The sequence below is a fragment of the Helicoverpa armigera genome, chromosome 28 (genome assembly GCF_030705265.1).
Source record: "Helicoverpa armigera isolate CAAS_96S chromosome 28, ASM3070526v1, whole genome shotgun sequence".
Lineage (NCBI taxonomy): Eukaryota > Metazoa > Arthropoda > Insecta > Lepidoptera > Noctuidae > Helicoverpa > Helicoverpa armigera.
Genome location: NC_087147.1, coordinates 7,038,929 through 7,063,676, shown reverse-complemented (window position 1 = coordinate 7,063,676; position 24,748 = coordinate 7,038,929). Strand labels below are relative to the sequence as shown.

Here is a 24,748-nt window from a genome sequence, read left to right as displayed (position 1 = left end):
AAAACCAGCAGACGGACATATTACAGACGAAACTTAATTAAAATTCAGTGCGCATAGATTAAAAATTTAGCTGTTAATCTATGACCTCAATGATGTCATTCAAGGTCGGGTCTTATTAAGTATCGGTATAGCAATAGCAATTGTGTTGACATAAGGAATCGCTATGACATTTTATGTGATGCATAAATAAACAATTAAAACAGGTAGTTGTGCGAATTGATGCGTTGTAGATGCAGATTTTTATCTATTAGTTATTATCTTTATTTCTAAATTAACATAGGCTGGGAATAAAGTTTATGTTAGCAGCCTCAAAAATGATGATCGTTCAGGGTCAGTTTTGCATAATACTAGACAAACTACCTGAATCTATGTCAAAACAACTCATACATGAATATTTTTATTTGGCTTGTGTTTAAACACCACCCAAAAAAGTACCTATTTTACAACCAAAAAAATTCTAAACGGTTACCAAAATGGATAAATGGTCACCAAATAACGTTTCCAAAAATATTATTAGATAAAACCATTTTTTCGTATTATTGACTACTAAAAAAATATATGGACGCCTTTAAAATACACTTTAGACCAAATATTATATATTGTCACTACTTAAATGTTACCAATTATGTAATACCATGACTCCTAATTTGGTCATTTTTGTTAGACTAAAAAAGCTAACGATCGCTAGAATATTTCCCAAATACCAATTAATATACTAGGGTCCCCAAACGTACGTCGCTTATTTATTGTTATATGAATTTGTGTGTAACTCAGTGCGTTTAAAATGTAAGCACACAACATGCAGCAAGCATGGCTTCTGTCACGGCTCCGGCGCTGCGGGGCTCCGGCGGTCCCATGCGAGCTTATCGTCGCAGATGGTTTTCACGCGCACCACCGAAGCTTCGGCTTGCTGGCCGGCTCCGCCGGCCAGCCTCAGCCGCAGTGGCGTGCCTTAAAACTACCTGCGCCTCAGCTCGCAGGCCGCCTCGCCCCTCCGCGCCTACGCGGTTTTGAATTGCACTCTAGGGGTAGAGCAGACAAGACTACGTGGAGTCGGTTTTGCAGCGATTCGTTTTCGTCACTAACTTTGATTTTTGGTAGTAATATTAATCTTTTAGTTGGATAGAATTTGGTGACCATTAATCCATTTTGGGAACCAAAAATAATATGTGTGCGAGATTTGCGATTTTTCTGATGTTATTTTATTTTTTTTGGATCATAATATTGTATACTTTAGTGCCCTTTTAATAAAGTCAATTTATTTTTTTTGGAGTTGTTTATTTTATTTGGTGCCTCAGCTTAGAGTCTTAAAAATATTTTTGGTGACCGCCTAAATTATACCCTTTTTATTTATATTATGATAAATTAAGTCTAGAATAAATAACTCTACCATCAAATACATGTCATCTACCGAGCGTTTTCCCGACTATGTGGGGGTCGGCTTCCAGTCTAACCGGATGCAGCTGAGTACCAGTGTGCCACAAGAAGCGACTGGCTATCTGACCTCCTCAACTCAGTTACCCGGGCAACCCGATACCCATTCCCAAGATTGCTTGTCAAACTTACTGGCTCCACTACTCTACTAATCAAACATTGCTGAATAAATCGCAATAAGTAGTACATCATAACTTTATTTAACTCAGTACACGTAATAGTGCCCTGTCTGACAGGACTGAGTATCGTTTGTCAGTTGACTGACGCATACTATTGAACATGACTTTATTTGTAAAAGCATGACCTAATACTTAGTGCTAATGTTAGTATTAAACGTAGAATTAAATTATAACAATACTGTGCTTATCATTATTTGAAATGCATTATCCTTTAATACTTCATCCACCCAAAAAGAGGGGCTATAAATAAATTAATAGATTTGGATGGAGAAAGTTAGTTTTCCAGAGGTTGTTCTTAGACATGTTTCATCAAAACCGGCTCAAAAGTTTTAAAGTTATTTGCTGTTTTGTTATTTGGAAGATTGGAAATTAAATTAGTCCGTAAAAACCCCAAAATATTCGATTTCGGGCGTTATCATCTCTCCTTATATTCTTCAAATCCGCTACCGAAAATAGGATAAAAATAAGTACTAACCGGCTGACAGAAAGTGGCTTGCCCATGTGTAAAAACTGCAACCAACTGTCGAAAAAACCTAGTATTGATAACACACCTACATATACATATGTAGGTACCTAAGTAATTGACTAAAACATCACAAAAGCCATGAATCATGGGAATAATTAAGCATACGACCATTAATTGTGGCTCTATTATGGAGGTAATATGACACTCACTGTTATCAGTTTAATCAAATTTATTTCGAGCCAACCGGAACTTAGTTCAAAGCTATTGCTCATTGTAGGGTCACCATAAAGTCTGAATAAGTCGGAATTTTCCTCGTTTTAGTAGGTATTGCTAGTTACGTTATTCGAGGGTCCCGGTTGTGATTTGGACATCGTTAGCAACTATTGCACGTATTCAGAAGCCTGAAAGTCTGAAAGCCAGTTTTAACAAGGGGTTACCCGGCTATGGTCAGTAAAGTAAAAGTAAAGTAAAGTAATCTTTATTGTATTGACTGTGTAAGTTACAGGTGTTAGGTACATAGTTATAGTACAACAATCAGCCCGTTTGGGCATACAATAATTAAAGCCCATGCGGGCAGCTACATTATTATTTATTACATTTAACAAATTAAATAAATTACAATTTATCATTAAATCTGGAAATTTTGTTATTATTATAATTTATTACATACATTCTAATAGCAGCGTTTTACCTGAAATAAAACGCATATTAAATACTTACCTTATTTGAAGCTTACTAGTTTGAGATAGGCACCTACGTGTTTTCCGCTTTTATCTCCGTCCTTTTCTACCCCATATCTTGCATCTCTCTCGCACATCGACCAGTTTCACTCCCCACCAGGCAGGAGGCGACGAGTGTTCTCGGCGGCCACAGTTCGTCATTGAGTCGAAAACACCAGGCAGAAATTAAAATGTAAGCTTCAAATAAGGTAAGTATTTAATATGCGTTTTATTTCAGGTAAAACGCTGCTATTAAATTCTTGACCGTTATTTGAAGCTTACTAGTTTGAGACGTGTTTGTTATCGCCTGGTGGAAGTGGACGCCAATGTGAGCAAAAGCACAATGAAATTGTGTATGTAAATAGGTACTTAGGTACACGAGTAATCACATGTAAGTATGTGTATTGCGTCCTGGAATACTAATGTAATAAAAGTTAACTGGTACTGGTACTCAGCTACATCCTGTTAGACTGGAAGCCGACCCCAACATAGTTGGGAAAGGGGCTCGGAGGATGAGTAATAAAAATTAAAAGAGAGATGCAAGAACAAAAGCAAAATTGATTTCATTTTCTAATAGTAATTAACAAAAATATTGCGATACTTCTTAATAACAATAGTAACAAAAATATAGACATTAATCAGCTGGATTAATTAAATAATCGAGATAACTTGCTACTTCTATTTAGTGGGTATCTTTCTCTTCTGTAAAAATGGGCAAATGTATTGCCTGATCGCCAATTACCCTTGGCTAATATATCGTCCAAAGGTATATTGTCAACACAGATTTTGACGCTACCGCCGAGTGGAAGCTTCCTGGGGTTGTAGTTATTCCTGCCTCTTTTAACAATGTCTTAATCCACCCGCAATCATCGTTCGGGTGCCTGCCTTTGGTTGGCCTCTAACGGATATAAATAAATTTAAGGAATTAGCCGATGTCCGTCTATCTTCTAACAAGGCTTTAGTCTTTCTGACCCAATACACTGGACTTAGATTTATATTTTCCTGATTATCCATCAAACAACACCCCGACTGCCTATGACTAGAACTGTCGGTCTTAGAGCCAAAGACTGGCCATAAGATTAAATTATCTTTGTTGTTTTTGAAATGTTCTGGGTCTATTGCAAGCAAGGAAAGATCATGGACTCGCCTTTCCGAAACAAGCTAGCAAAAGAAAGAGCAGCAGTGTGCCTGGAAGTTGCAAAAGGATTATTCTTGTCTACGTTTACTGCACTTAAGTAGGTTACCAATTGGTCAATATTCCAGATGGACGGCTTCCCGGGGAACAGGTTTGCTCAGCGCTATTGATTTTAAAATGTGTCCGACTAGAACGTATGAACCTAGCTCTCCAGTGGTTTCTGCATTGCATAGTGTAGCTATAACTGACTTGTGTAATAAAATAGTATTGTATGCTAGTTTATTTACTATGTGTAAGTCCGCAAAAACATTGGGTAAGTATAGGTCCAAATAGGGATTCAAGGATTCATAGGATCCAATTTCATACTTTTCGCCCCAATTTACCATCGACTCCAAGCTGATTGATAAGTCTTGCGTGTGGATTGAAGAAGACTTCAGTCGGAGAGACTCCTTGTCCCTCCCCCCCCTCCCCATTTCCTTGACCTTGGCAGGGGGTATCCCCGTTGCTGTGTCTATCGGTTTCTGCTCGAGGTTCATCAGTGTGTAGGGTACTGCTAATGATCGGGACTTCAAATCTGCTCGCCAAAATACCTGGTGCCACCGAAGGAACTACTATGAGATTAACTCCCGTTCCTGAATTGAGATGACTGAGGACCTACGGTATAAGGTAAGGTGGCGGTAATACCCATGCTAGCGGGTAAGTCCAAACTTGAGAAAAAGGGCATCGTGGAACCCCGCTTTCGGGTCCTTCAGATCTAGGGGCACGTAGTATACAACTATGTATCCCTGGGCTCGCTTCGAGGCAAATAGGTCCACTGCTGATACAAGATGCCCCTCCGGTGGAGGTTTGTGTCGGGAGAGATGGTCTGCATGACTGTTGAATAGGGCTGGTATATGATTCACGACGTGATAGATTTGATACAGCTCGAGATAACTGAATACTTTGTACGTCAAGTTCGGTAGGCTCCTTGATCGGGTGCCACCTTGATTTCTTAGATTTGACACTACAGTCCCATTTTGCATTGAAAATGGCTGTTGATCTCCTTAGCAACTCGCCGTGATTATCCAGTTAATACTGCAAGCATCTCTTTCAGATCGCAGTGAAAGCCTTTTCTCTCTTGTTCCATGAACCCATTACGGGAGTTCCGTTCAGTTGTGCCCCATCCTACATCGGAGGCGTCCGTGGTTATAAGGTGACAGGGAAGTGGCGTATGAATATCCAAGGTTTGGTGGCAGCTGACCAGCCACCACTTTAGATCTGCTAAGGCATCTGCTGGTAGGTTCAACATTGCTATACTCCATTCACCGAGCCGTGAGCCCACAATGTAACCAAAGAATGACACTTTTCAAAATGGTGGGTATAACCCGACCGATGACAAAAACGTCACATTTTTATGTAAAATGTTCTTAGTATCTGTGGTCTTCAATTAAGTAGGGTACTATGTATGACAGTCAAGACTTCTAGGTTCCTTTTACATGTAAACGATTTACTACATATTTAATTAAAATTAAGAAAACAATTTACGGCATTTATTATATTTGATTTCAAATAAGTTTGAAAAGATTGCATAAGTTCCACAGACATCGTTCTAAAATATAAGTTCTAATGTTGTCAGTATATTACTTTCGTAATTATTTTTATAAAATATGATCATTACTTCAATCGTGACTTATAAGAACCCTTTTTATGGTTTGTTCACCGTTTGGCTCACGGTTCCATGAATAGGGTAGGTATAGATTGCTATTCAACACTGCATTGAGGAAAATGAGGAGAGCCCGGTAATGCAGTCTGCCGTAAAAACTTGCGAAGTTTAAAAGTCCTATCAAGCTATGCAGGTCTTCTAAGTTTGTCGTGCTGTTTGTCACGTAGTGCGTTTTGTCATTATCTTGTTGATAATGCTTGCGATTTATTCACTTGCCATCCAAAACGTGGTGCAAATGATCCCAAAGTAAGCGAATATATCTTGGTGAGCCACCAGAAAATCGAGATACACAATTATAAGTAACCCTTGAGTTTTCAAAGTTTGAGCCACCCAATTGGTCACTGTGGCGAAGGTCTTGGGTGCCGTGCTTAAGCCAAATGGTAGGCACGTAATCTGAAGCAGTCTTCTTCTGTATACTAGTCGAAGAACATGTCTGTGTCCTTCGGCTAACGGAAGGTAGAAGTAAGCCTGGGCGAGATCCACTTGCACAGCCATTCGTCTTTCTGAAGAAACTCTAGCACCCGAAAAACATTTATTAAACTGAAGGGTTCCGTAATTATGAACTTGTTGAGAACCTTGAGATTGAGTATTGGACGGTTCTTTCCGTCGCCTTTTGGGCACAAGAAACATTGGAAAGAAAGCTGGCAGAATTTGCAGCTATCAATAGAACTTTTTGTTTTATCATTTGGGATATGACGACATCCATCTCTTTGGACTCTCTGGTCAAATCTGGCATTATCTATCAAAGGTGGCTTTTGGCCAATGGTATCCGATACCCAGTTATTATTTTTGACAAGAATGGCGGAGCTCCCATTTCTTTCCATTGGTCTTGATATAATGTTAGGCAACCCGCCTCGAAAGTCATAACTTACGTGCCTTGTTGGACGCATCAAAGTCCGCCTGCGGTCCTGGACGCTTTGTTTCGTCTGTTGGACATGGTTCCTATTGTAATTTACTCGTGATGTCCCAACTCCCAAGGGAGCCTTTAGAGTTTTGCGTCACACGCCATTCAGCGTGAGTGTGATTACCATTTCCCTTCGAGGGAAGGTTATAATGGCGACTCTTCGAAAGTCGATCCAAATAGCCACCCTGCGAGGGTAGATTGCAATGATGGTACGACCCGCAACATGCATGATTGGTACCCTGCGAGGGTCCGTGATAATGAGCCGACCTGCGGGGTGGCTAGTATACTTACTGGTCCCTGCTTTGTAATGATGCTGCGACTCGCAAAATGCAAGATTGGTACCCTGCGCGGGTCCGTGATAATGAAACGACCCCTGTGGGGGGTGGCTAGTATACTTACTGGTCCCCACTTTGTAATGATGCTGCGTCTCGCAACATGCAAGATTGGTACCCTGCGCGGGTCCGTGAAAATGAGCCAACCCCTGCGGGGGGTGGCTAACATACTTACTGGCAGTCCTAGGCGGAGCGTACCAAGTCTTTCAAGGCCGAAAAGCATCACACGCCGAGATAATGAGCCGACCCCTACGGGGGGTGGCTAACAGACTTACTGGCAGTCCGAGGGAGCGTACCAAGTCTTTCAAGGCCGAAAAGCATCACACGCCGAGATAATGAGCCGACCCCTACGGGGGGTGGCTAACAGACTTACTGGCAGTCCGAGGGGAGCGTACCAAGTCTTTCAAGGCCGAAAAGCATCACACGCCGAGATAATGAGCCGACCCCTACGGGGGGTGGCTAACAGACTTACTGGCAGTCCGAGGGGAGCGTACCAAGTCTTTCAAGGCCGAAAACCATCACACGCCGTGATAATGAGCCGACCCCCATGGGGGGTGGCTAACAGACTTACTGGCAGTCCGAGGGGAGCGTACCAAGTCTTTCAAGGCCGAAAAGCTTTCTTGACACCATCAGCCCTCTTCAAGTGCGGTAGTGATCAGTCCGAACTAAGGAGATGCTGGTTGGACCGCACCTCACACCATTCTTTTTTGTCAAACCGTTGAACGCCTTGCAGGATTGAACTAGGGCCACAGGTGCCTTAGGAACTTCGGGCTTGCTTTCTTTTCCATAGTCATGTGCACGGGCTGTGGTAGCTTTATTATTTACCGCATCTGTATTTGCTTTATAAGTCACTCATTCTGAAAACAAATTACTGAAAAAAAAAGTACACGGAAGAAACTCGTGACAAAAAAGGGGTAGATGTACAAAATATTAACACTTGATTTCGCAAAATCGAATATCGAACGGTAAAACCGTTAACAAATTGTATAAAATATTATAAACTCACCTGTGTTCTGCGAGAGCACTGAGTTTAATTTTTCAACGAAATACTACAGCGGTTGGTTAGACCAACCTTCTCGGGCGGAAAACAAGACGCCAATGACGAACTGTGGCCGCCGAGAACACTCGTCGCCTCCTGCCTGGTGGGGAGTGAAACTGGTCGATGTGCGAGAGAGATGCAAGATATGGGGTAGAAAAGGACGGAGATAAAAGCGGAAAACACGTAGGTGCCTATCTCAAACTAGTAAGCTTCAAATAACGGTCAAGAATTTAATTACTTATTTTCTAAGAAATCCTTAATTGTATAATAACATTTTTCTGCTAACCATTGCTTTAGTTTTATTTTAAACAATCGTAGTGGAAGTTGTCTGAAAGTTTGGGGTATTCTATTATATATTTTTACACACATAAACATACAATTTCTGTGGAACAGAGTTGTCATCCCTTGAAAAATTTAATATATTTATATAATAATTTTAGAATGAAGACCCGTCCCGAAATGGTTGCCAAAAGAGCAGTGAATCTTATAATACTTTGTAAATAATTTTCCATTCATGTTATCGTAGCGGAATATAACCATGGTCACCCTACAGAGGTCAAATGTTGCGATAGTGACAATTAGGTCGATTTGTCTGGCAGAACTGTGCCGCTTCGACTCCTAGACTATTATGACTCAATTTCACAATGATTTCATTGTCTGAGCTACGTAAGTGTAAGAGCTCGTGGTCTAAATGTGAGTCCCTGATATCGATTTTTGCAAATCCCCTTTGCATTGGTCTGGTCTAGCTTTTTTCCAATAAGTATATAATTATTGTGCGTAGGTTTCAGAACGAGAAGGAAATGGTGATTTGCTTGTAAAGACCACATAGCTGGAAATAATGTAACTTGACGACGTGAAATGACGTCATAGAGAGAGGTCATATAAAGAGATCAAAGTCTAAATACTAATTAATACTTGCTGAAATACATAGAGTTGAAGAGTTTCTTTGTTTATTTTAGGTTATCTCGGACTTACTAGAACATTTTGAAAAAGCTTAAAGGTATATCAAATAAATGCTCACTGGTTAATAAGAATTAACGACACAAAAATCTTCAATTGATTCTGACTACCCAGTTTCAGTGTATCAAAAACCGAGTAATCATGAATCATTTACGTTACAAATACCAATTTCATTCTCTATTATAACCACGATGAATTCTTTCAAGCTAACAGTGATAATGGATGTTAGGTTAGAATTCGCTAATTAATACAATTACGTAAGTTCTGTTTGTTTGTAGTTGCTAATCACAGTGCTAATCCTATTCCCATTGAGCCAATTAAACAATCTGTCTAAGAACTGAACAAGGTTAAAGTCATTATAAACTTTAGGCAGAATTTACGAATATACTCAAGTCTTCTTTTGCAGTCGTTACGGGTAGTCAGAAGCCAGTAAGTCTGACACCAGTCTAACCAAGGGGTATCGGGTTGCCTGGGTAACAGGGTTGAGGAGGTCAGATAGGCAGTCGCTTCTTGTAAAGCACTGGTACTCAGCTGAATCCGGTTAGACTGAAAGCCAACGCCGACATAGTTGGGAAAAAGGCTCGGAGGATGGACTCATGTCTTCTTTGAGTAACCATGGAGTTTCGTGCCCGTTCTTCTCTATAGGAAGCTACTTTTGGAAAGGGCAACTAGAATCAAACTTTTTTTACATTTTTGACGTTAATAAGTCTAATAGGCCTAAATGAAATAAAATGATTTGACTTTGACTTTGAGCTGGTGGCTAATTAACAGCACGGGTTGATCATAAGGTTAAGCAACGCTTGTCGCGGTCCGTGGCCATCTTGACATGGCGAGTCCCTCGGTGTTTCGGAAGGCACCTCAAATTGGTGGGTCCCATTTGGTGGGCTGTCATTTGATCGTCGTTGGTAGTCGTTACGGGTAGACAGAAGTCTGTAAGTCTGATAAATCAGTCTCGCCAAGGGCTATTGGGTTGCCTGCCTGACTGAGTTGAGGATCTCTGATAGGCAGTCGCTCCAAAATACTCGTATAGCACCTCGCTTTTTAGAAGTTTGTAAAAACTAGATAGAATAGAGGACCTTATAGATCGTAGAAGATAAGGTTATTAAAGATGGAGTTTCTTGTCGATTCTACTCCATGAGACCCACTCTTTGGAACTGTGCAACTGGCTGCACTTTTCAAAAGTGCTCTAACAAGTCTATTTGAAAAAAAAAAAAAACTTTGACTTGCAGGTATTTTATCAAAAATCTTTTTATTTTTAAACTGCATACATCTTACTGTATAAGACATAAGTAGTTACATCATCGGCTCACTGAAGCGCGACCACGGCAATAGCTATGTATTACACTGTTACAAGACAATGGCTGATAGTCCATTGTTAGTCGCTAGTACTTGTGAGTACATGATTATACTGCGGGACAGGCAAAACTTATGTCTTGGTATTTTTCATTGAAGATAGTGTTTTCTATCTTTATGTAGATCAGGAGGATTGGACTGATAATTTTCATGATTACTTCATTATCTCATCTCAGCCATAGGACGTCCACTGCTGAACATAGGCCCCCCCCTTAGATCTCCACAGATACCTGTTGGAGGCGACCTGCATCCAGCGTCGACGGCGACCGACATAAGGTCGTCTGTTCATCTTGTTGTGTTGTTGGTGGACGCCCTATGCTGCGCTTGCTAGTCCGTGGTCTCCACTCTAGCATGATTACTTACACTTATGTATTACAAATGCGGAAGTACCTACCTCTGATTGTCTGTACGGCTATCATGTCAAAACTGCTGATCCAAACTTAAAAAAAATTGTTAGCCTAGATTTTGAGAAAGGACATGGGTTACTTTTTAACTTGATGCGGGAAGTACTTTTCATAAGACATGGGGAACAGCTATTAGGTACAAAATATACAAGAATCACTACATTAATTGTAGTTTTTTTCAGATTTTGAAAAAACTGTTTTCCGCTATAATACTTGCTCATTTTCTTGCAAAGTTACCATGAACATTTTATGGTTGAAACTGAAATGACTTCGCGATAAGAATCAATTCTTATTGTTTTATATAGCGTGGGCGCGTGTCTTCATTTTTATTGTGTGTAATGTTATGACTTTTTTAAACCTTGCAAACCTCTTTTTGACCTTAATAATCTTAAATATTGGGTTCATCTTAACCGACTTCTTACAGGCATTTTCTTGCAAAATGTAGTTATGTTTCTGGGAATTAATGGCTACATTTATTTTGTTACAGATTCGCAAAAACATGCAAATAAATCGGAGACATTGAAACCACGAAAAACACGAACGAACGAAATGTGTTCCCACTAACTCTTAACCTGAACGCATCCAAAATAGAAAGAGAAAGAAACAGCGCAACAGAGCTGCGTCCCAAAATAGTGCGTTCGAAAATAGAAAAAAAATGCCTAGCTCCCAATCAGTTACCGAAAAGAGCGCGGCGGGTGCGGACGCCGCACTGTGGTGGCAAACACCATGGAAAGCTATGGCCGACCTAGCCGAAGCAGTTGACGACCTCATATGTAGCTTCGATTACATGGACACAGCCATGGACAACCTAGTCATGCTGATCTTCATATGGATTCTGTTCTCCATCGTGCTCCTCGGCATAGCGAAATGGGCGTACGCCCGCTTCGCCAATAAGGCTGTCGAGGTCGACACAAAACAAAAGCCAACGACTGATGAGACGAAAAAAACAACGAACGAAATAATAAACAGTGCTGATAGTGTATTAGCTACTAGTGCTAAAGTTAAAAGTGCCTCGTTTAAGCCTGCTAAGCCGACTGGGTTCGTGCCTGCGACCCCGCCGAACAAGCGGCGCTTGGGCCGCATGTCCCCGGGGCCCGAACAGCTGACGTTAAAAAAGCATCAAAGCGTGCTAGTACCAACATGTACGGGCCCCGACCCGCCGAGTGTGCAATGGGTGAACGACCTATTGACGTGGTTATATAATGATCTAGTTATTGTGAATGAACTAGTACAGCAATGGATTGTGTCCATGAACGAGTTCTCCAAGAAGTCCGTGGAAGAGGTAAGTTTATATTACAGCTTGGTTTATATTTATCTTTTTTGGAGCAGGATCTTCAAGGATTTCTATTTTGATTTTATCATCAACAACATCAGAAACCTAATTATCCATTTAATTCTTACGTCCCATATTGACCTTAGTTTTATATTCATTAGAATTTTTACCACTTTCCTTTTATAGATCTTATTCAACCTCTTAAATTTTAATATCTATATCCAATACTGGATAATAAACTTTAACAAACATACAGACAATCTTCAATTACTACAATATAATCTTTGTAATGTTCCTAAATACATTGCCAGCTGTGTAGTGGCACACTTGTGTTCGTCGAAACGACTTCGGAATTTTTTCAGTCACTTCCTGAATACTCGATGTTGATTCTACCTGACTGTAATTTAGTATCGACATATCATTGAGAGATCATGGCTGTTATTGATTCGTGTAGTTATTTATAAACAAACAAATATGTTCAATCTCGTTTGCAAATTATTGCGAAACTTTCCGAAAACAGACTTTAACATGTTTTTAAGAAGTTTTAGTGCCAAAAAAGTCTTTGAGTAATTGGTAAAAAAGTTTCCTATGTACTGAGAAACTCCTTCATTTTTTGAAATCGGTTAAAAATAGTTTACAAGTAACTTAGCAGCCTACATGACCCGATTTTAAGAGCTCATTTAAAAGGGGTCTGGTACAAATACCTTTGACAGTTACGGACTTAAACCATTAAGAGTGACTTATCTATCTAGTTAGCTAGACAGAAAAGCGGACAAAAAACGCATTAACGCTATGGTTCTTGATTGTTGTGTTAAAGATTATAAGAAACACAAAGGTTGTACCTTTCTTGTTAGTTGGCTCTTTGGTTGAATAGGAGCTTAACAAAAGATGAGACCATGGAATAAGAATCTTAGAAGAACCTTTTGATGATGAGAAGATGGCTATGGATGGAGAAAAATTGGATTTTAGGTTCTTTAGGCTAATTGTCTCCTAAAAGTCGTTATGATTTGATGGTATAATATGAATGGCTACACCAATTTTGCAAAAGTTTTAGCTTAGAAGACCACTTTGGACTCGCGAAAATTCCGACTGTTTTTATCAACGAAACATTGCATCGTATACAAAATACTTCCCAAATTAGATTTACCCTCTTATTGCTCGCCTGAAAACAGCTTGGTTTTCGTTTGATAGCCCCAGATTAACTCGTTACGTACATACAACATATAAACAATAATAAAACAAGAACGGTTGCCTTGGACGGAGGTCGCCTGACGTATGCTCGAAACATATGTGTGTTTGGGCTCGGTTTTAGATGCATTTTATTTAAGTACTAGCTGTTTTTCTGTGGTTTTGCTCGCGTTCTGTGCGAACTACTTACTGCCTGTAACTGGATAAAATATAGCCTGTGTTACTCTGGAATAGTCTATTCGCATTCGGTCTGTGAATGCGAGACCGTCGAGGCTGTAATTTGAACATCTTTAGCAGTTTTTACGGGTTGTCTGAAGCCAATAAGTGCGTTATTGGTATGCATTACGATTTCTTTGAGACTTTGAGCGACACATTATAAAGTTAAAAACTAAATTTTGAATTCGAAATACCGTAAGCTTTTGCAGAATCTTCATCAATATCGATTGTGAAGAGGCAGATTCCCATTCTATGAAATATTATCTAGCCTTTGCATATTATCATGTTTTATTGATGGTAATCAAAATATTTATAGCTATCTAAAGCACAAATTAATTAAAGTTCGCTTCCTCTTCTTTTAATAATTTCCTTATGAAATGTCGAGGTTAGGTATCGTATAACTTAAATCTTAGATAAAACTTTATTAATATAATTCCATGTGCGTTTATTATTCTAGTAGCTTCAACCCGCGGTAATACCCTAGGAATTACTAAAAGTAAAAAGTTGCTTAAATATGTAATTCTGATATACATTGCAAAAATAGTGCAAGGTTTCAGCAAAAACTATCTAATAGTTTTAGCGTAAAAGAGGAACAAACATCCGATACATATAAACTTACGCGTTTGTAGGTAAGATTTATCAGTCTGTAAAGCAGATACTCAAATCAAATTAAATACATTCATAGTTAGTGTTAATAAACCCTTTAATATATTGTTGTTACTTACCTAATCAGAGTGAAATCACAGTATTTGTCATTCGTCCTAAGAATAACCAAAAAAATCGTTCCTATTTCACTGAGTCACTTTTTCTGAACGCCGGTTGACATCACATCCTGCGACAATCATATATTTGCGGCTCTGAAAATAGATGCAGTGCAAAAATAGACCTTGTTGGTATGGTATAAGGTTGTTCTAGACGTATTTTTAAGTTGACTGCCTGCAGTGTTAAGTTGTTAATTATTTATTTAGGAATGATGTAGTTCGAAATCTGTAGTAAGAAGCTGATGAGTTAGTCTGTTTGGATAAAAGAGGTGAAAAAACGGCATTAGTAGCCTATTTAGTATAGGCTACTTTTTATCCAGGTGTGTGAAATAGTACCCATAGGACGTGGTCAAAACCTTGGCAATTGGCTAAAAAAGTTAATAGTTGAATTGTTACAATTCCATGTCAGAGGCCGTTAGGCAGATTTGAGAAAACTCTGACACTAGGGCTTGTTAGGTGATTAAATCTGCAGCTCATTCGATACCCCCAGCGGGGCCCACCAGGGCCAAGTCCTGTCGGGGCTGCGGGATTGTTCAAAAGAGTTACCGCGGCCCTGGTACATAAAGGCCTACGACGGAACACGACGGTTTTTAGCCAGTAAGCGTCTGACACTCCTCACTCGATACGAAGAAGAATGCCAAAACTCAAGAATTAACAAATCCTTCCTAATAACCAACCATTAATTTAGCTGCTAAATCTAGTAAAACTAGCTAGAACTAGTTTGAAACACGCGATCATAGAATTTTTATAGATCCACTATAATGTGAGCTGGGCAAAAATGTTGAAAAGCCGTTATGCATATAAATAATGATATTATTATGTAAACTTTATAGTTGTACCTACAAATGTAGTTTTTAATGCCTTTTTGTGGTATTAGGTCATCAGTACTAAAATAAAATGTACCCATAAGTTGTACAAAATCCAGATTTGTTTGTTTTTTACTAACCGATTTCTCAAAAAAATGAGGTTCTCAATTACACCGCGATCAGTATCTGACTATTAACTCTCTGTACTTATGTAATATTGCAATAAAAAAAATATGGAAACACGCAAAAATCGCGATTATTAGGCGGTCCATTTTTTTGCGACAAGTTTACTACTCGTATGTATACTCTTCTAAAACTGTTCTTGTCATATTCTGTACCCGTCAATAATGAGGATGAAGTACCTAATTCTAACCGAATACATATAACGAATAGGGATTTCATTATTTCTATACATATCTCTAGTAATATATTTATAAGTAAGAATACAGATCACAGTTTCTTTTCTAAACCAAAATCCAAATTATGTTAATCGGTTCTGCGGCAAAACCATGAAAGCGTAACATACAGACAAACAGTTACTTCCGCATTTTTATTAGTACTAGCTATTCCCCTCAGTTTAACTCGTGCCCCGAGGAAATAACATCCCGCACCTGGATCAAAAATGTAGCCTATATCCTTTTTCAGACAGAAATCACCCTAAAATATTTATTTTGTTCTAGTTTTCAGTATTTTTAAGATACAGCCTTGTAACAGACGGACGGACATACGTAAAGCGAAGTCTCAGTATCCTCCGAGCCTTTTTCCCAACTATGTTGGGGTCGGCTTCCAGTCTAACCGGATTCAGCTGAGTACCAGTGCTTTGCGAGGAGCGACTGCTTATCTGACCTCCTCAACCCAGTTACCCGGGCAACCCAATACCCCTTGGTTAGACTGGCGTCAGACTTACTGGCTTCTGACTACCCGTAACGACTGCCAACGATGTTCAATGACAGCCGGGACCTACAGTTTAACGTGTCATTCGAAAAGCGGCAAGCTACTGAATGAGCAAATATAGTAAAGCAATTGTACTAATTCCAATAACGTTCATGATTCATATAACATTATCTATCATTGTTATTTGAACTACGACCTCTACTATAAATGTTTAAATTATTAAGTGTAGGTATTTTGTAATAATGATATCATCGGTTAATTGTGAGGTTGTGCATGCCGCTGTCATTATATGGATGGGTGACCGTACTCTTAATTGAGATAGGTATTTAAATCATCCATCCTCCGAGCCTTTTCCCAATCATGTTGGGGTCGGCTTCCAGTCTAACCGGATTCAGCTGAGTACCAGTGTTTTACAAGGAGCGACTGCCCGATCTGACCTCCTCAACCCAGTAACCCGGGCAACCCAATACCCCTTGGTAAGACTGGTTGGACTAACTGGCTTCTGACTACCCCAATACTATTTTTTTATTACCTACTACTGTTTTGCATAATAATCCTAATATGTATGAAGACTTTCGAGATGATTACAGACTACTTTTCAAAGCTAACACGTTACAAAATATAAAAAATTTAAATGACATTGAAACATAAAGGTTTCGTAATTGAACTAATAATATAAATCGTGTTAAGTATTGTGTACATGTTCTGATTAGGGAGACCTTTGACCCGGCTGTGTGCACGTGGGCAAATGGTGGCGACCGACCAACCCATTCATACGATTAACACATGTTTTAAGTTTAAAGTCTCATTGAAAAGTAGTGTGTCAAATTGATGAATGAATAAAATACGATACCTTATTGTGTTTTTTTAGATAAAAAGAAGCTTAAGTATATCTTTTCTCTCTCAGGTTCTGGACCTTGCTTAGTTTAGTTTAGTTAGTGTAGTTTTGGCATAAATGCCAGCCAGACGAGAAATAGTGGTTTCGCATTTAGGTTATGATATTGGTAAGGATTGTCGATCAGTTCAATTAATGGACGAAAAGAAAAAACGTTGTTGATAACTTAATAAAACCTCTTTCTGAAAAAATATTCTGCTTTCACGTACAATCTCGTCTTGTGAAAGGGGACACCAATCCTCGGATCGACCGCGACAAGCGTTGCTGAACCTTATAATCAATCTACCCTTAAGAATGTAACTTAGCCACGGGTTCCTTATAAATTATGCTCTACATACATTCAAATACAAGATTAAACAAACTTGAGAAGTACATATTCTCAATCAGTACCAAAAAGGTTACAACACATGTATGTCTGTTGGTTCAAAACTGTTTGCACCAATACTCGATGAGAAGAATTTTAAGTGGATGATCTAGCGTTTGAAGATATTAGACCTTGTAATAAATAGTCAATCTGAGAATATAGATTTGTGATGTAAGGTTATTCTGTATTGAAATAAACTAGTTTTTGGTAGCTTTTTAGAGCTGCACCTGTGTATTATTATTGTTAGTAGCAAAGTCCTGGCGAGTCGTGGTGGCCTAGTGGGTAAAGGACCAACCTCTCAAGTATAAGGGTGCGGGTTCGATCCCAGGTCAGGCAAGTACCAATGCAACTAGTAAAAGTCGGCGACCTCAAATTTTAAGATGATTTTATCAAATAAGGTCGCTGATATAAGTCACCGGGTGTATTGATATATCAACCAACAATTTAGATATGGATGGATGGACTATAAACACTTAGATTATTTTGCAGTTTTCGCCATGAAATCTTTTTATTTAGGTACTGTGTTATCATAATATTGAAAATGCGAAAGTCACTCAATCTCTGTGTAACACAATCACGCTTAATCGTCTATAGAAACCAGTTAAAATGAAATTTGGTGCAGAAATAGATAAATAACACCCTGATGACGGATTAGGCTACTTTTCATCTTTCATGGACCCCACTGGTAAACACCAAATTATCTAGCTAGAGAATAAAGCCAAAAAATAGCTTACCTACTTTTAGAGATAATTCCAATGCAAACCTAGTGACATGTTGACATAACACAAAGTTGCAACTATTTATACATTACAAACGTTACAGTAGTTCTGTAGTAAGTTGTATAAATAGTTACTAATTAATATTATTATCACGTTTGTGTTTGTGAAGAGAATTCGATATAAGATGACGTAGGCGTTATGTCATCTATTTATTTGACAATGCTTTAGTGATGCAAAAATAATCGTGGTAGCATAGTGGGTAAAGAACCAACCTCTCAAGTATGAATGGGTTTGGTTCCAGGTCAGGCAAGTACCAATGCAACTTTCCTAATTTTGAATGTACTTTCTAAGTATATCTTGGACTGGGACACCGATGACTGTGTTTCGGATGGCACGATAAACTGTAGATCCCGGCTGTCATTGAACATCCTTGGCAGTCGTTACGGGTAGTCAGAAGCCAGTAAGTCTGACACCAGTCTTACCAAGAGGTATTGGGTTGCCCGGGTAACTGGGTTGAGGAGGTCAGATAGGCAGTCGCTCCTTGTAAAGCACTGGTACTCAGCTGCATCCGGTAGACTGGAAGCCGACCCCAACACAGTTGGGAAAAGGCTCGGGAGATGATGATCACGTTGCTAGTTGTGAGTAGAATTCGATATTAGATGAGGTAGTCGTTATGTCATCTATTTATTTGACAATGATCGTTTAATGATGCACCTGTATCGAATAGGAAAGTTATTTTTAGATAGGAATTTATTAGATTTGATTGTCAGGTATCGAGGTGATGACGGATCTGTTTTTCTACTATTTGTCTTCACTAATATTATAAAGAGAAACAAAATATAGGTATTTGTTTGTTTGTTGTATTAGTAAACTCAAAAACTGGTGGACCGACTTTGAAAAATTTTCTCTTTCCGAGTCTACTCATAATTTCTGAGACAAATACACTGCGGGCATGTGCTTGCTTACGAGTTTTATTTGAATGAAACGAATAAAATGCAACTATAAATACTCAACTCTGCCAAAGAGTGATTCCTTTTAAAATCCTTTTTTATTTTTGGTAAGTATGTGGATAACCTTCAGATGACACTGTTAGGCAAGTGCAGTGCAGTTAAGGCAGTGCTGACTGTAACCCACCATGTTCCTTCTGGTGCCCAAAGTGTACCACGGTACCATGGCCGCGGTTAGGTTAGGTCAGGTTAGGCATTTAGGCCTCAAAACGTATCATATAGGAATGAAATAAAATGAAATCCCTCTTTTTTATACATAATGTTGTAGTAGAACTGTGACTGTACAGTGCATGTACATAATGTACATACTTTCGTTGCAAATAAAATGTATTTATTCCTAAAAATTACCACTATTAATGCAGTATAAACAATAGCATAATACTGATTATCTAAGCGAAGCCTAGTAACACAGTAAATAAGTTTTGGCACTAGGGTCGATGACGTCACGCCGGCCGACGCCCAGGGCTGACACGCAATGACACTCATTAATTTATACGTAGTAATTAGATTTTGTATTCATTCATAGGTTTAGTTTTATTTGTGCTTAAGGTCATAGCATATATCTACTCGGGAAGGGATCATAAACGTATCGCAAGTAGACCGAAATGATTATTTATTTATAAACAAATATGGTCAAAGCCAGGTACCTACATTTGTTTTAAGATTTAATACGAAAAAACATTAATATGCTCATCTCACAGTTCTCCAGACATACCGACAGTATCCTCTCCCAATCATCATCATCATCATCTCCCGAGCCTTTTCCCAACTATGTTGGGGTCGGCTTCCAGTCTAACCGGATGCAGCTGAGTACCAGTGTTTTACAAGGAGCGACTGCCCTATCTGACCTCCTCACCCCAGTTACCCGAGCAACCTAATACCTCTGGTAAGACTGGTTGTCAGCAAACAAATGACGGTCAGACTCGGCGTCCAAAAGTGCATTGAACGCGGATTATGTCTCGATTCCGATAAGTGTGTGTAAGAACTTTCATACTTTGATGCGTTGGCGATCTTTTTCCTAGAAGTTGATACGTATCAGTACACATGTACACATGTACTAAGACCCAAATATGGGCCAGGCTATGCAGGTAAAACTTATGACGCTGTGGTATGCCGTCATGCTCATGCCTTCTTGTTTTTGTTATTTGGGAGTCTTGCAAAAAAGATATTGTGCTAGTAACTTACTACGGCCAGAAAACCCACTGAATCAATTGAAATGGATTTAAGATTTGGTATCCAACTGCGTTAATTAATTTTCTCAGGAAACCAAAGGAAAAAGCTACCACTGTTTACTTCGGTATTTCTCGAATAAGTGTGTTTCAATTCCTTACATCTATCGGGAGTTTTCTTCAATTGTTTTGTTTACGCTAATTTACAAAATTGATTTGATCAGAGAGACAGTCCCACAGTCGCTCCTTGTAAAGCACTGGTAATCAGCTGCACCCGGTTAGACTGGAAGCCGACCCCAACATAGATAGGAAAAGGCTAGCCAGCTGATGCCGATTGACATATCTACATTTTAATAATGGCAACCCTATAGCCAGTTAATTTATATCTTCTGGCATGTCGTACACGGAACGGACCGGCCATGACTGAGTCTCAAACATACAGGGTGTGGTATTTATAGAAGATAGATGGTGCGCCGAGATTGTTACGACGAACCATCCTGTCGCAGTCTCGATAAGATTGAAACTGGGTGAAATGTCTATATCTATAGGCTAAGATAAGTCGGGTTGATATAGGTAATATTGTGATTGTTTATCGAGAGTAAAGAAACTGCCGAACTGCTTAATAAAAAGTCTTCTTAAATTGTCTGCAGGATCCTATGAAAGTCAAAGTATTTTTTTTTTATTTAAAAAGACCTTATAGAGAAATCAAGAAGAATCCACGTATCCAAGGAGTTGGTCTCATGGAGTAGAACCGGTCAGAAACTCCATGGACACTCTTTTAAAGTACGCATCTATCTCCTCAAAGATTTTAAATTTTGTATAAGACAGCAATACATGTGTAGCTAAGAAGTTTGTTGCGCCACTTCTTCTTCCCAGCAATACCACATAGGAAGTGGTGAAGGGCGGGCGTTTTGGGGGCTGTCTCATAAAATTCTGACGTTATAAAAGTACTGGTTTTCAGCCTACTAAACAAACGCTTTTTGATTTAATTCACACCAAATTTCATTAAAATCTTTTCCGTTAAAAAAGCCTTTATCTTTATCTAAAAATGCATGAAGTTGTTACTTAAATTAGCGTGGAAAATAAAACAATACTAGCTACTCATTTTATAACACTCTGTATACATTTTTATAGTTCATTTTACGGCTACCGTACGACACATACCATTGTACGTCGCCCCTAAACTACTGAGGTCGTCGTGGCAATTAACATTGTATTCATACGATAAAACTGTGTGTATGTATGTTTGTATGTACAGTAGAAACCCTTGACTCTCTCTCTCAAGACGAATATAGTGAACTGTAATCTGACAAGATGTTCCACGCGATTTCTTCTGCGTCCCGTGTAAACTACACTTCCTGCTACTAAATAAAAGGAGCTTAGTTTAGTTGTTTTTTATTTAATGACAAGTTTCAGCAAAATGTGTTTTGCGTAAAAGAATAACAAACATACTCAGATACCTTTATATTAAAAACTACCGACCCGTTCCGGCTTCGCACGGGTGACTGCAATGCTGATATAAACCTTCCTCTTCAATCACTCTATCTATCAAAAAAAACTGAATCAAAACCCATTGCGTAGTTTTAAAGATTTAAGCATACATAGGGATACAGGGACAGAGAAAGCGACTTTCTTTTATACTATGTAGTGAAGACTTCATGTCATGTTCTAATTAACCAAAGGATTCTCATTTTCTTTGTTATAAAAATAAAAACTTATAATTTCATTCTACACAAGAAACACCGGTCACTAAACCTAGCAAAACAATAAAACATTAACGACCACTGCAGAGCTATAAAAAATATGCAATTTCTTAATAAAAACTTTTAATTTCTTACTCAATATAAAATGACAGCTATATAAGTACCAAACTCTAGCTTTGATTGCGTTACTAGATTCCGCCCGCGGCTTCGCCCGCGTAGAGTTCGGTTATATCGCGTTTCCAAGAGAATTCTTCAAAAGTCCGGGATAAAAACTATCCTATGTTCTTTCTCAAGGTCAACTCTATCTCTGAACCAAATTTTATTAAAATCAGTACAGTGGTTTAGACGTGAAACTGGTTGGTCCAAAATTGGTCCCAGCTGTCATTGAACATCCTTGGCAGTCGTTACGAGTAGTCAGAAGCCAGTAAGTCTGACACCAGTCTAATCAAGGGGTATCGGGTTGCCCGGGTAACTGGGTTGAGGAGGTCAGATAGGCAGTCGCTTCTTGTAAAGCACAGGTACTCAGCTGAATTCGGTTAGACTGGAAGCCGACCCCAACATAGTTTGGGAAAAAGGCTCGGAGGATGATGAGTGGTTTAGACGTGAAAGCGTAACAGACAGACAGACAGAGTTACTTTCGCATTTATAAAATTAGTAGGGATTACCTGAAAAGTTCTCAGAACACGTTATGAAGCTGAATTCTAGGTAGGTATAAAGTACTGCCTAGGTTTGGGTGAATTTAGGTCAAATAACTGGGACGTATAATGTTTTGTTCGTGTTTGTTCTAATTTTGTAAGCTGTAGGTAAATGGTAGGAGTTATTTATTAGGATTAGGTTACACCTTAGGCGCACTGCTGACTAAACTGTCGGTCTATACTCAGTATACTTACCCGATCGTGAATCCAATACCTGGGGCCCGATTCTCCTAAATTAATAATGTCAAAATCGAATAGAAATCGAATCGCAATATGATCGCAATAGTAGTTTTAACCATATTAGGCATTCTGCTACTAATATAAGACCAATCGTATTCCAACGACATTCGATTGGTTTGCGATTGGTCTGCTATTTTGATGATTTTGGTCTATACGGTAGTTTGCTCTTCAATCATATTGCAATAGTTAATCATTTGCAGACAAAATGAGTCATTATTGAATGACAGAAAAGGATAGATACGATTATTTCAAAGAAAAAATAGCGGAATGCCACACACGCTTCAATCGTAATCGAGTCGTAATTGGATCGCAGTCGAACGTGAATCGAATAGCGCTTAAGTAAAATTAGGAGAATCGGGCCCCTGTATGATTTATTGGGTGTCTTTAAATGTAACTAGTACTATCAAACATGGGTTTCATAACAAAGATTAATAAGTAGTTTATTTTTAAAGCTGCAGCAGTAACACTGAAACGCAGTTACGTGAAAACTACTCCGTAAATCTGAATAAACAGTAACAAAGACAAAGTCTTTATTCTGTGTTTAAAACTTACAAAGGTAAATAATATAAATTTTCACTATGCCTAATCTAAGCCTTCCGCGTTACATGGGTTATCTAACACTGAAACAATATTTAAATTAAGCCCAGACAAATCAGCACCTTCAAACAGAACAAATTCTTCAACTGTAAAATTGTTCTCAACTATGTGAAAAGTCACCTCACTATAATGACGTCACAATAACCACATAAAGCTTGATGTACTTACTTATGTATTGATTATGACACCCGTTAATGGAATCCGTCGAGATATTGACGGACTTGGTGTGAAAGCGGGGGTGTTAGCTACAAATACCTAAGTACTAGAAGTTTTATATACTCCGTAGTTATTTACTCCTCAGTATCTTGAAATATTTTTAATCTTGTTGATTCTAGCGATCTTTTTCTATACTTTAAGGGAATAAATTCTAAAACCTCATAAGAAACCGATTTCCTAAAAACAGAAATCTGATTTTTGAAAGGATACATGATTCAACGGCACCGGTAACTAATAATGGGACAAGGCACTGAAAAGCAATATAATTGAAAACAATATTCTTTCTTTTGTTCACCATCTATTACCAGCCAACCCTTACCCATCTTTTACCAAATCTAGAATGACGCCATTTTCTATAAATAAGTTATAAATAGTCCTAAATAACCTGAGTTTAGGCCATTCCTAAAAGTCTAGGCCATTATCGTACCTTGAAACGGTCACGACATATTCTAGACTAGTTGTGTCATAGGGCGTGGCTCACCACGAGGTGACTGACATTTATAGAATAAAAAAATACTTTTTTAAGTTGTGGTTATGTATGAATGTAGAAGCGTCTTTTTTAAATAATTTCTCAGACTCAACTGTCTAGGTTTTTCCCAAGTATGTTTGGCTCGGCTTTCAGTCTAACCTATAGTATTGCCTGTCTGACCTCCTGCCTGGCTTATAACTACCAGTAATAACTGCCAAACATGTAGATACATATGACCCACTAATCTAATATAATCTAATCTTTAAAAGAGACTATGACCCTTGAGTTTGTTTCGGCGTTTCTTCTCAGGGATCAGTCAGTTAGGAAATGCCGACCCCAAGTGATGTAATGTCCAACTTGCAAAATAAACAATTTTATTTCATTTCATTTCATTATGTGTGAGATAGTCACCCATCATGACAGAGACTCATGACATAGATGGTCACCCATCCACAGAACGGCCGCGCCAAGCGAAACTTTTACGCCAAAAGCCTTGATGAATCACGGACTTGAATGAATAGTAAGTAAATAAAACGTATAGAGTAGTAATCGTAACTATTCATAACGTCATAACCGATATTTATTTGCGCATTACCACTGTCTAAATAATGAGAAACCTTGAATTTGTTTATTACTAGCTTTTGCTCGCGGTTTTACTAGCGTCCTGATGGTACTATTTCCCGCATACGGATAAAGAGTAGCCTTATGTACCTAATATGATGATGTGCAAGCTATATTCCAAAGTTTCATCAAGATCAGTTCAGTAAATTCTTGCGTGCATCCGGCCGTGCTCTCGCTGTGGCGGCAAAGGCTGACAAAGTGTAGTCTCACTATAAGACATCCACAAATACAAAATCACGTGATTTAAAATAGTGCCTATAGATATTGTTCACAAGAAACTGCAGCTGA

At 38.8% G+C, this 24,748-nt stretch overlaps 1 protein-coding gene across 21 annotated transcripts in view; it reads left to right on the top strand.

Moving 5' to 3' along the window:
• The window catches only part of LOC110382380 (phospholipid transfer protein C2CD2L), a 76,432-nt gene that overhangs the window by 21,398 nt on the left and 30,286 nt on the right, over positions 1–24,748 (top strand). For all 21 annotated transcript variants that reach the window (XM_064042396.1, XM_049850025.2, XM_049850026.2 and 18 more), the window contains exon 2: positions 11,115–11,909. In XM_064042396.1, coding sequence (XP_063898466.1) covers positions 11,283–11,909 — 627 coding nt within the window. In that variant the 5' untranslated portion in view covers positions 11,115–11,282. The remainder of the gene's footprint in view (positions 1–11,114; positions 11,910–24,748) is intronic.